At 47.1% G+C, this 13,077-nt stretch overlaps 1 protein-coding gene across 2 annotated transcripts in view; it reads right to left on the reverse strand.

Moving 5' to 3' along the window:
• Positions 1-418: 418 nt before the first annotated feature.
• Positions 419-13,077, reverse strand: part of EXOC6B (exocyst complex component 6B) — a gene marked incomplete at its 3' end in the record, with an annotated part of 312,754 nt that continues 300,095 nt past the window's right edge. For both annotated transcript variants that reach the window (XM_082482217.1, XM_082482216.1), the window contains 2 exons: positions 5,489-5,601; positions 419-545 (listed from right to left, as the gene is read on the reverse strand). In XM_082482217.1, coding sequence (XP_082338343.1) covers positions 419-545; positions 5,489-5,601 — 240 coding nt within the window. The remainder of the gene's footprint in view (positions 546-5,488; positions 5,602-13,077) is intronic.

A 13,077-nucleotide genomic window follows, 5' to 3' on the forward strand; every position in this document is an offset into this window, starting at 1 on the left:
CCGCCGTCCATGAGAAGAACCTGAAGCCATGACTCCTCCCTATATTTTTTGTTTTCATTTGTTCTGCAACTGAATAAGTTAACAAAAGGAAGTCAGACTGATTCTTTCAATTTGGCTTATAAAAAGAAATAGTCTGGGCGTGAACTTCTCTCTCAGGCTTCAGGATTTACCGTCACTGTATAAACCCCTGAAAATAGGAGTTTATAATAGGAGACTCCTGACACCACCTTCACAAGGAGTGCCGCCTATCTTCCCGGGATTGTTTAACAAGGAACATTTTGTCATCAGGGTAGGTTTCATGAATACTATACAGGTGAATAAAAAAATACATATATTCTCTTTGAACAAGAATCCCAAGTCCAGGCATGTGGAAGGCTGTGGTGCAGGGACCGGCGCAGGCAGGAGGTCCCCGAGTCCCTCACGAGTGATGGCTGTTGATCAGGCTGCGGAGCTGCTTGGCCACAGTGTCGATCAGCTTCTGCTTGTCCCTCTCGTTTTTCCGAAACTGGGCAAAAACGTTGTTTTTTCTGCTCGTGTCTCTCATCCTGTGCAGAGCAGAAACAGGTTATGGCACAGGTATCACTGCTCAACGTTGCAACCAAGTCCCACAACGGAATTACATGTAAAATGCCCTCATTCAGGCTCTGATAGAGAGAAGGTGACTGCACCTAAAGACTCTGTCCCAATTTTTATCACGTATTTGTGTAATGACGGGCACAGCAAGCCATGTGCAGGCTTTACACAGTTTGCATTTTTGCTTTAAACCCTACAAATCCCAATCAATATCACTGCAGGCTCTATCTCTATGCCAAAATGCATGAAACCCTAAAGCCTCTCGTTCTCCCCTTCCAAACAGCTTTTGCTACATCCCCACGTTATCTCGTGAAGTGGTAAATGACAACGCTGTAATATTAGGAGGTAATTAAAAAATTAGCATCAAATCCACAGCATTAAGGCTTCTTATTTGAAATGGTGCATTGCATGCAGTCAGGAGATGCAGCTTTTGTGATAGTCATAAAGTTTCGGAGTTGTGAACTTAAAATATTATACTATATTATATAATATAAAAGGAAGGAATCCAGCACTGCTTTCATCAACTTAGAACTTCCTGAGATTTGGATTTTTTTAAATTACATTTAATACACAAACTAGCGCACTGGTCTCCGTGAGGTCTCCAAAAAGCCAGAGACTGGAAGAGCAGGTGGTGGGATGGGACGTGAAGGTGAAGCTGGTGCAGTTCCATCTCTCTCCGCCATGCAAAGCTGGGTGCTCATGCACACTTGCATTCACGGATGTGGATTTTTTGGGGGGTGAGGGCAGGGGGGGGCAGGTCTTGTTGCACAGTCCAAGCGTTAGCTTTATGCAGGCAGGGCATGTGCTGGAAAGGGAAACCACCCCACAAGGGTCAACCCTTCAACAGCTCCTGAAGGTATCAGCCTCAACATCCAACCTGTTGGTTCTCAGCTGGCACCACTCTTTTATAATACCACAATTTGTAAATGATTTTCTTGGTGAATCAGATCTGGCAGAGGCAGATGGCTTTAGACGAGTCACATAAGCCTGTGTTTTTGGCTTTGGGGACCTAAATGAAGCATTAAAGTGACTGGGACACAGTGCAGATAGTCCCTGGGAAGGTGGCACTTTATCAAACCGGGGGTCTTGAGTTAACCGAGCACAAATCAAACCTCTTGAAATTTATTTAACTGATTAAAAAAAAAAAGAAATGCTAACGTTTTTCATGCTTCAATCTTCCTAAAAAGAGCCAAAGGGAATCTGAAATGTTCCCAAAAACATTCAGCTTGGAACTGGAAACAAGGATAACAACTTTATCCCAAAGGCTAATTCGCTAAAGTTATAAGTGCCCAAAGACACAGGATTACAATCGAGCTGCTTTCCCAACAGTAACAAGATAGCTTGGAGCACATTTGTTCAGCAAAACAAGTATTACTTTTTTTCTTTCTCTATTTTTTTTAACCAAAGCAGGTTGCCAGCTGCTCCACTGCAAGAACCAGGGAGCGAATGCACCAACAGGAAGTGGTGCTTTCAAGTCACACAGGTTAGAGGTGTCCCAGTATCATGAATTTTGGTAATAACCATTCTCCCATGGGACACCTCCAGCAGCGCTGTATGGCTCCAGCAGGTCTCAAAGCACTTTACCAGGAGGGCTGAGATCTCTGTTTCTATTTCACGGGCTATGTGGGGACTTCAGAGGCGCTGAAAGTAAACCTGTACCTTCAGAAACCTCCACCCAGTGCTGTACCCATCACTCTCCATCACTGCCTGCTGCAGTTACCCCCAGGTAACACACGGGGAATTTACAGCAGAGCATCCTCTGCCCTAAGAGCCCTCTCATCCTGGGCATCCTCAGAGCCATCTTCGACGCTGTGGGACCTGTTCAGGTCCACGAAATGTTTCTGAAGTAATGCAAGTTGTATGCAAGAAAACTTTTGCATGTGTTTGAACAATTATAAAGCAGTTGCATGGATAAAGCTGCTGGATTGGGATGAAAGAGCATTTTAGTCAGAGCACTGATCCCACAACAGTCATGTAGGTGGATCTGTTTAACCGTGGACAAGTATCTGGGAGGGACGTGAGCTGCTGGTATCATACGAAGGTAGAGCAACTAAGCTATTAAGTATTATTAACCAATTAAGTTGCCTACAGGACACAAAATCCTGCAGAATTTGGGTTGTGCTATGCCAGGGACCTGGCAGCATTGGGAGCGGCTGCATCCTTAGGAAAGGCTGAGCTTGCAGATCTGCTCGAGGAGACCACGCTGGCTCTGGTCCTGCCATCAGAGCCCTGCAGACAGACACCAAGCTGACACAATGTGGTCAATGCCAAAGGCATTCAGACAGTGATGACAAATGCTGTCCTTTTTCTTTTCCATTATCTGGCTATAGGAAACACGCAGTCCTTGGTCAAGCAGTGCATCCAGACACCAAGAATATTGGCTTTGAAAGGAGGCAACGCTTTTGAGCGTCTCAGAAGCTCTTTGGAGGTTCGATACTTTTATTTCTTTAAGCATGTGCCTGCAGAGCCCAGCAACAAACGAGCCCAGTTTTGTAACGTGGTCCCTGTGTGTTAGCGCAAGAATTAAAAGTAAGAGGAAGGGAAAGAGGGAGCTCAGTGCTGGCCCCACCCCTGTCAACAAACACCACCTTCAACACAGCCAAGCTTTGTTTAAATTAATCTATAAGAAAAAAAAAAGCAACAGAGTAAAAGCTCCTCTTTTAGCTCTAATTAGTGCATTTGAGACGATAAAGTTACCGTAGGGAACCGTTTCAAAGACAGCTTGCATTTAGATCATTTAGTGCTCCATTTAAAATAAACAATAAAGTCACTGCAAGGTGAGGGTAAAAGCCCAAGCAAGCAGCATACTTACACTCGTGATATCCTATGAGAGATGTGTGATTAGGAAAAGAGATAATGATGAAAACAGGTTACAAAACGAACCAGCGGATCAGAATTTCACGTCGCCTTGTTGGCAAAGCTCGGCTGCCTACAGAGAGGGCTGGGGAGGTGGGCTTGGAGTGCAGAGGGGAGCGGACGTGCCTGAAGCTACGGCCAGGTCAGCGCAGAGTCTCGGGGGAGCTGGAGCTGCCGGATGACACACAGAGACTCCCCAAAGGGCCTGAAGCCCGAGCAGGGACAGGGCAGGGCCCCTCGGAGCATGCAGGCAACGCCATGCTAGTGATGCCATTGAAGGCAATGCCACAACACAAGGATGCAGAAGACACAAGTGCCAACCTGGTGACTTCACCTGGGCTGCCTCCGGAAAGCAAATCGGATACGGATCTGAAATGCTGTTCAAATGAGATCCTTTTCAGGGAGAATGCTGGCAAGCCAAGCTGGGGTTTGTGGCTTTTTAATACCACCACTGAGTACGGATGCTGTGCTCTAAAGTACTACCTGGGGAAAACAGAGCTGCCCACCTGCTGTCCCACTGCCTTCCCAGCAACTGCCACGGATCCCAGCTCACTGCCTGCTCCCAATTCTTTGGCTCTTCCAGCTGCTTCATGTCCAAGCTCTCAGTTTTTTGATAGCTCTTTATTTTACCATTTTATTGATAGCTCTGAATATACCTCATGCTTTTGCATCATGGATGTTAGGTTGTGAATATGTCGCGAATAGCACATATAAATATGTATATAAAAACAATGCTATAATGTATAAAAATGCTTTACACACAGCAACTACCTAAGTTTAGTCCCTGTGTGCTGTATTGATAACATCTGGATGTCATGAGTTGCAGTGAAAATTAGCTATTCTCCTTTAAGGAAGAGGAGATGGTGTGGTTACATGGACCACAGATAATACAGTTGCAACTCCAAAGCTCAGCAGCACACCAAGGTCAGTCTTCTAAAGGTATAGCCCCTCCACACTAGTTAACTCATCTTTTACAAGCAATGAAGAAAGAACTCAACCAACTCAAACTCCTCCTCAGGATCTGATTCCATGGTAAACCTAACCAAATCTAACTGCAACTCACTTATCCTGCCTGCTCCTTGGTGCAAGACTTAGCAGTGCTCAGAAAATTATTAATTATAATTTTTGGTAGGTTACTTTTCTGTCAGATCAGCTGGCGACCAGCTGTGAGGTCTGATGGTAGCAAAGGGGCAGGAGTAGGCTGATTCTCACAGTGAGAGCCTGGAGAACTAGCAGAGAAAGGGTCATCTGGGTCACCTCCTATCACAGGCAGGATGGGCACCTGGTGGCACTTCCCTCCCACGTGCTAGAGGGGTTACAAGTGAAGCAAATCCCACTCTTTGGGTCTGCAGAAAACTCATGGGCTTCCCCTCCTTGCTTCTGGCTTGTAGGACTGGAACAAGCCTCCTCGCTGTGCTTCAGGTGGAATGCCAAAGCGCCGCAGAGTCCACACGGCGCTTGCCCAGCGTGTCCCAGCGCTGCCGCTTGGCACAGCTCCAGGGCTTGGGCTGAAGCTGTGCAAAGCATATAAACTACAGGCTTCAGAGAGGCTCAGATTCAGCCTTATCAAAGAGCATGTCTTTACTAAGAGCAAGCCTTGGAGCACACAGCCACCTAAAGAAACTGGTCCCTGTCCCATAGCTGGGCTTTTAGCACTTGGTCTCCTCCATGGATCCAACAGAAGGGAGATACACGTGCCTGCAGGCTAGCAAATTTTAAATTATTTTGGGGGCTTGAGATACACCTTTATAGTGGAAGTCTGTTGTAAAACATGGAAAACTGCTTAAGAGTGAAGCAAAAAGACAGACCCTCACCCAAGTCAATGCATTTTGATACAAAACCTGGAATCCAGTTAGTAGGATAAACCAGGATTTTTCTATTCGAGCTCCCACTGTCTATCTGGGGGTGAAATTTTATCTCACTAGATGACAAGCAGCCTCCTGCTCCCCAGGCTGCTCTGTTCACGCACTGTACCTGATGGAATGAGCTGCTAAAACACGTGCTTGCCCAAAGCAAGATGGGAGTGAAAACTACCCTGGGTGTCCGGACCCGCACTCACTTTTCCAGCAGGATGAGGGCTGTCGTCGGGTTCACGCGAAGATACTTGCACGTGGGTTGCCCGTAGTCAGCCAAATATGTCGACCAGTCCCACTGGATGAACAGATCTAAGAGCTGCAGCAGCCGCCGGAAAGAAAAAACAAACAGAAATAGAAGATTTGAAAAAGCTGTTGAGACAGCAGGTGGTTTATCTGAAAGCTGGCAAAGATCCTGGGCAGGTGGCACTAATCACAAAAAAACGGTTTGCAGTCTTTATTAATTTATTTAATATTATTCTGCTGATATTTCATTATTAATTTATTCATCATTAATTATCAATTCATGAATATTTAATGTTCATTTATGTACGGCTATATTAATTTAGCCATAGTACACTCTTGCTATGTTATCTCTATTTTTGGGGTGAACTAGCGGTACAGGGGATATGAAGACTGAGACACCCTGAGGAGGTGGGTGGCAAAGAACCCCAGTGCCCTGATGCTCTCAGCTATGGCAGGAGGGCACTTTTGGGGTCAAAGACACCACAAATTTCTTCTGTCCCCAAATAAACCCCTGGGTTTGTCTGATCCATGCCACAAGTTTTTCTCATCACACTTACTCCACCTCAACATCTTCCAAGGGTTTTGTAAGCATCTTTAATGAAAAAAGCTCCCCAGGGAGGCATAGGACTCCTCCAGGAGCTCAGAGGTTTATCTTAGGTGAACGCAGCTCCGGAGGAGACTCGGAATCCCAGATGGTTTCCAGCTGCTTGTTAGAGAAACCACTGCTGACCCCAGCAGCAGGGGAGGCAACAAGCAGATTAATTCAGGTGTCCATGCCAGTCCCTGCTCCAGATCCCCAAAATTCGCACCTGAAGCCCTTCACCTCTGCAAAGGACTCTCTCAGTGTCCCATTGGTCCCTGCTGATTTGTGTGAGGAAGTAGCAAACTACAGCCCAGGTTTCCTAAATGCTCTCTTCCACCTCACCTTTCGCACCCTTATTTTCCTTAAAACCCAAACAGGAGCTCCCATATCTTTCCCACATGAGGACCTCCTCACTCCTAAGAGGATTTGATTCTCCACCCACCCATGAGAGCACAGCTGAGCACGTATGAGATGCAGACTTCATCTCCATCATCTAAAATAGGTTAATTAAGAGCGGCTGAGTTTCCCCTCCCCAGCCTTCTGCCTTGGAGAGCTGCTGTGACCGCTCTATTGCAGGACAGGCTGCCAACTGCACGGACGTCTTCATCGCCTGTGTCTGCACGTCCCGGTGCCCACCACCGAAGCCCAGAGAAGAAGGACCATCCTGCGGCCAAGCGAGGACCATAGAGGGCTCTTTGTCCCCGCGTCTCCATGGTTTTGCTGGAGACTCCAGCACTGTTTAACAACACATCCCGCCCCGCCAAGAAGGGGATTTGGCTCCTCTGAGACCTCAAGGTACAAAACAAAAATGTGCAACAAGATTCTTTTTGACTATGTAGGTCAGGGCAAAGAAAACAAGCTGTCGGGAACAATCCCCCGGGCTGGCGGGGGGGACGGATTAGCTGGGACCTAAGAGGGCTTTTCCAGCCTGCGGTCCCGCGCGGCTTTGTACGGCAGGTCCATTGTGTTAACTACAAACCCGAGTTGAACATCATCGGCAGGAGTTTTTTCCAAAGGGCACCTTCAAGAGACAACCTTAAATATGATTTCACAGGCTCTTTTCATAAAGCACAGCGGGGCCAAAACTTTTCTATCGGGTTTGCCGGCTGCTGTGGGAAGCTGCATGGTTGTACAGGCTAAATCGGATCCCCCCCAACACACCAAAGTCCTCTTGCCAGTGGCCCCGGAGCGGCTGAACGTGCCTCTGGCAAACCACAAATAAAGCAGCACGAGTTATTGCCATAGAAAGTGCATGGCTGGACCATCCAGGGGCCAGGTAGCCGTTCATGTGGAGCAGAAATAAAGCCCCTGGAGAAAGGGACAAAAGGAGAATCAAAATAAAAAGGTGACGATTAGAAGTGGGTTAGGAGAAGATAAAATAAAAAGCATCAGGAGGTGTCATAAACAGGAGGCTTGGGGAGACAGCAGAGGCGCAGGAAACCGTGCAGGAGCTCAGAGGATGGGTAAGGAAAGGACTTGGGGAAACCTCCCCTGCATGTCTCTGAAAGAGGGCGGCTAATGCAGCATGGGGAGATTTTTAAGCAAAAGTCAGATGAACGGCCATCTAGGGCAGCTCAGCCCTTGGTCTCCAGCTCGGGAGCCCAAGCCAAAGCTTGCCATTCCCACCAGGGCCAGGTGACAAGTGCATGGTGCTTGGCCTGATGGTTGTCCCACAGCTTTCCTTCAGCTCTCCTCCAACTCAGTTTGACTCAGCCAGTTGAAGCAATGCAGCTCTCCCGCATGAGGCTGCCAGGCTGCTGAGTTTTGCCAGCGTTGAAAGTGCACCACCACACCTTCCATTGTGCTGGCATTGGCCCAAAGGGATGGTCCGGGAAGTTATTTTATGGACCTGTTTTAGCACAGACCTGTTAGACTGGGCCCAGAGGAGGTCATAAAAATGGCCTCAGGACTGGAACACCTCTGCTATGAAGAAAGGCTGACAGAGTTGGGCTGGTTCAGCCTGGAGAAGTGAAGGCTCTGGGGAGACCTTATTGCAGCCTTTCAGTATAGTAAGGGGGCTTATAAGAAAGATGGAGAGAGACTTTCTATTTGTCCTGTGGTGACAGGACAAGGGGAAATAGTTTTAAACAGAAAGCAGATTGATTTAGACTGGATATAAGGAAGACGTTTTACAAGGAGGGTGGTGAGACACTTGACCAGGTTGCCCAGAGAAGTTGTGGATGCCCCATCACTGGAAGTGTCCGAGGTCAGGTTGGACAGGGCTTTGAGCAACAATGATCTAGTGAAGGATGTTCCTGCCCATGGCAGGGGAGGCTGGACTAGATGATCTTTGAAGGACCCTTCCAACACAAACCATTCTATGATTCTATGATTTTACTCTCATCCATCATGCCATTCAAGTAGCTTCAGCTGCATGCATCGCTACAAGAGTGCAATGGGCACATTGAGAGAAACCCCAATGACCTGGGTGTGTTGGTCGGCAGATGGCCAAATATGAGCCGGCAGTATGCCCAGGTGGCCAAGAAGGCCAATAGCATCCTGGCCTGTATTAGAAATAGTGTGGTAAGCAGGACTAGGGAAGTGATCGTCCCCCTGCACTCAGCACTGGTAAGGCCGCACCTTGAATACTGTGTTCAAATTTGGGTCCCTCACTACAAGAAAGACATTGAGGTGCTGGAGCATGTCCAAAGAAGAACAATGAAGGTGGTGAGGGGTCTTCAGCACAAGTCTTCTGAGGGGCGGCTGAGGGAACTGGGTTGTTTAGCCTGGAGAAAAAGAGGCTCAGGGGAGAATTTATCGCCCTCTACAACTACCTGAAATGAGGTTGTAGGGAAGTGGGAGTTGGTCTCTTTTCCCAAATAACAAATGATAGGATGAGAGGAAACGGCCTCAATTTGTGCCAGGGGAGGTTTAGATTGGATATTAGGAAAAACTGCTTCACCAAAAAGGTTGTCAAGCATTGGAACAGGCTTCCCAGAGAAGTGACTGAGTCACCATCCCTGGAGGTATTTAAAAAATGCAGCACTTAGGGACAAAGTTTAGTGGTGGACTTGGCAGTGTTAGGTTTAGGGTTGGAGTCGATGATCTTAAGGGTCTTTTCCAACCTAAATGTTTCTATGATTCTAGGTAAGCCCCATCCTAAATGCGCTCCCACCCCGGGCTGGACCTTCTCTGCGCGCTGTGAGAGCCAGACTCCCCCCGGCCAGCTCATGACAGTGACGGATAGCCTGTGTATTTTACAACTGTTTGCCCACATCCATCTTGCCAGCGAGGCAGGTCCGAGGATAGCCGGGGCCGGCACCTTTGGCCCCCGGCTGCCGCACAGCGCAGGGCATCGCCAGCGCTTCCAGGGCTCTGCCGCGGGTCGTGCTCCGTAGGAGAGAGGTCTTGCAGGAGGAAGCCCGACGGCTCAGGGCAAGCTGTCTCGAAACGATTTATCTGTCACATAAATGTGGTTTTATTGGTTTTACTGTTTAAACTTTTCACCTCTGCTGCTAAATCAGAACGACCGAAAAAGAAAAAAAAAAAAAAAAGGGAAGGAAAAACCCGCCTGCACAGCGGCACTCGGCTGTGGCGGGCCTGCTGGGGGAGATTCCAAATAAAATATGCAAATACCATTAATTCTTCAAACTAGAGTCTCCTTTTCAAGGCTATAAATCAAACCCGACAGCACATACACTGGGGGGAAAGGAAAAGAAGGGGGTGGAGGGGGAAGGAAAAAAGAGAAGCTTTTACCATGATGATATGAAAGTGGAATAAGCTCAGAAAGCTGCAGACGTGCTGCGTGCGCAGCGCAGGGCTGTGAACTTGCAGCTTCCCGGGGCAGGGGAAGCATTTTTGCTGCAAGAGCAGGGAGAGGTTCACATATGTATTTATAAAAATGAAGAAACGGAGAATGGTTTGAGTATGCCTCCAAGAGAAAGGTACTGAAAAAAATAATTATTTTTATACACATACATAAGCTGTTACTCAAATGGCGATTCAAGAGAGGGCAACCCTGGAAAGAAAGAATTAAACTGGGAACCAGTTCTCAGCCCTGCCCCCGGGTCCTCTTGGCAGAGGCCAAGAAGCACTTTCACCCCACTTCCCTCAGTTCCACCTCAAAAAACACTTCCTTTTTATTCCTCTTGTAATATCACCATCTCAAACTCTCCAAAAATGTTTTTTTCAAAGCAAAGGCACGTTTTTACAGCCCTTACATCAAGTACAGCAAAAGGATGGTTGCAACTTAATTGCACGCTGGTGGCAAAGGAAACAGGGACATCACAACGACTTTGCGAGCTTCTCCCTCCAGATGCAAAGCAAAGCGGAACAGTATGTTCTGTCTGACACGAGACGACATGAATCTGGATAAAATTCTTTTAGCCAAGCCAGAAATAATGTAATGTGAATCCAAACTGATTCAAAACAGTGCAAGCTCTTCCAGCCCCTCTGGAACAAGATCAAAGAAAGCACCAGCATTTGCACACTTACACCAGCATCACAGTGGTCTCTGCACAAACCTGGGAGGTGATGCATGGTGGCTAGAGACAAAGAAGATGGCAGGAAAGGGAGACCCATGTTTTCCAGGATGAAAATAAACCCCCACAAGAAAACCCTGTCCTATCTCAGAGAAGTCAGGATGATGCTGCAGGGATAACTCTAGATCAGGGATCCTCTCAGCCGCAAGGACCTCTCCTCACCTCCTCAAGCCTAAGAGACAAAGTCAAGTGTTATTGCAATACAGATGAAAATTCCTGAATTCCCCAACTTCATGCAACATTTAGTTCTTCTTTTTTTCTCTTTTTGCTCTTCAGAACTGATGCAGCGCCACTCCGAGCATCCACGATCAGGGATTTACACCCAAACTCTTTGATCTGCAGGAAACTTGAGACACACCAAATGCTCTAGGCTCATGGACAAGTCTACTAGAAGAGGAGTGTGATCATCCCCTGTTAGCAGAGGGAAGAGCTTCCCAGGACAGAACCGCCATGACACCAGACACTATGTTACATCCACTGGAGTAGGAAGCAAAACTTGCCCAAATTAAAGCTAAGAGCAACTGCTCAAAAACAGAGCTGCTCCAAGACGTGAGAGCAGCCTGCAGCCCAGCCAGCAATGGAAACCACATCTTTCTGCTCCCTGCCAAGCAAACCTTTTGCTTTTTTCAGTCCCTGCCAAAGGGATTCGGTTGCATAAGAGACACGTGCCTTGGTCCTGTTAAGGTCAAAAGAACCATCATCACCTTTGCACTTGTGTCAATGTCTTCCCTCATGCCCCAGCCTTTTTGCTTTTTAATATCCTGTCTTTGCAGAGCTGAAATCACACGTGAACTATCAGTATTTCTAAAAGAGCCCTCATCAGATGTAATCTGGCACAAAAGCCTCATGGCAATGCAGTAACTCGATGGTGAAAGGAGAAATGACCCCATCCTGAAGACTAACTCATTTTATTTCAAGGTCTAGGTCCTTTCCTAGAAAAGTGAAGGCTCAGGGAGACTCTCATCACAGTATTCCAGTACTTAAAGGGTAGCTACAAGGAGGATGAAGGCGCTTTCTTCACAAGGAGCCACATGGAGAAGACAAGGGGTAATGTCTCCAAGTTGCACTGGGAGAGGTTTTATCTCAATATAAGAAAGAAATTTCTGATAGTGAGAAAAACCTTTCACTGGAACAACTTCCCCTGCGATGTGGTAGAGTCCCCATTGCTGGAGGTTTTCAAGATGTGATAGGACAGGGTGCTAGATCATCTCATCTAGGCTTCCTTTCCTACAAAGGCTGGACCAGATGATCTTTCAAGGTCCTTTCTAACCTGGGCTGTTCTATAGTTCTATGATTCTATCCCAGAAAAAAACATCCCTTCCCCTCTTATCCACCATGATATTTACTCCCAGTGACAAGAGAGAGCATCAAGATGGCTTGAAAAGGACTATCCTCTGCCAACACCATCACAGTATCAGCAGATCCACCAGCAATGAGATGTTGCAAGGGCTGGTGAGAAACATCCTATAAAGAACTAAACCTTCCCTTTGATAAAACCCCAAATCAGGGAATTCTTGTGCCCCTCCTCCTGCTAATTATCCTTTTAGTTCTTTTTCTTCCAAGCACATGTACAGCAGGAGACAGACTTTTCTCTGCTAGGAGCTGTTGACTTTCCATGGTGCTCAGGGACCACACGCTGGAGCTGGTCAGAGCTGGGCTGCGAGGTGTTACTGCCCGACATGCCTTCTGCAAAGCACCAACTGCTATTAAAAAACCCCAAAACAAACACCATCAGCACATTCACACACACACTGAAGGATGAAAAGGGAAAAACGACTCAAGACCATTAGCTGGCAAATCTTGCAACCTGTTTCAACAAATTTACGCGCAATTATCCCAGATTTCTCACATCCAACCGAGCTAAGGGAATTAGAGTTAACTTGCTGCTTCTTAAAGCAGGAGACAGCCAGGCGTCTGGAAGATCTTGGCCTGGTCTAGGTGGTGCCAAGAGTGGGTGCGTGAGATCTTCAGATCAACACAGAAGGGACAGCTATGCCACAGCTATGCCTGACAGCTTTCATGATGAGCTTTATGTCCCCTGGATGCCAGCACGCAGAGAAGTGTTAAGTTAGGTTTGGCAGTTTCCAAGCTGGAGGCAGCACTCCTGCCCTGAAACCTGCCTAGAGTCACGTTCATGAGCAACTGCTCTTGCTTTCTGGGGCAGAAGGAGGGAATATTTTCAGAACCAAGCTAAACCCAGCTCTAAAAAGCTCTATTATCCCTCCTTATCTTTATAATCTCTAAGTCTGATGCTCTTCCTCAGTTTTTGTTGCAGGCAGCATGCAGAATGAACAGTCTTTGACCTTCTCCAAACCAGCTGTGCTTCAGTTTGCAAAAGATCACATCATTAGTTTACAAACTTACCATAATCTTTTCTTTAAAAAGCTCATTTCACTGATTTAACACCACAGCTCCTTTGATAAAGGTGACAACAAGAGGCTCAGAGGAAGGCAGAACTTTGGTTCTACCATCATCCCACCTAAAT

The sequence above is a fragment of the Vanellus vanellus genome, assembly GCF_965231255.1.
Source record: "Vanellus vanellus genome assembly, chromosome: 4".
Lineage (NCBI taxonomy): Eukaryota > Metazoa > Chordata > Aves > Charadriiformes > Charadriidae > Vanellus > Vanellus vanellus.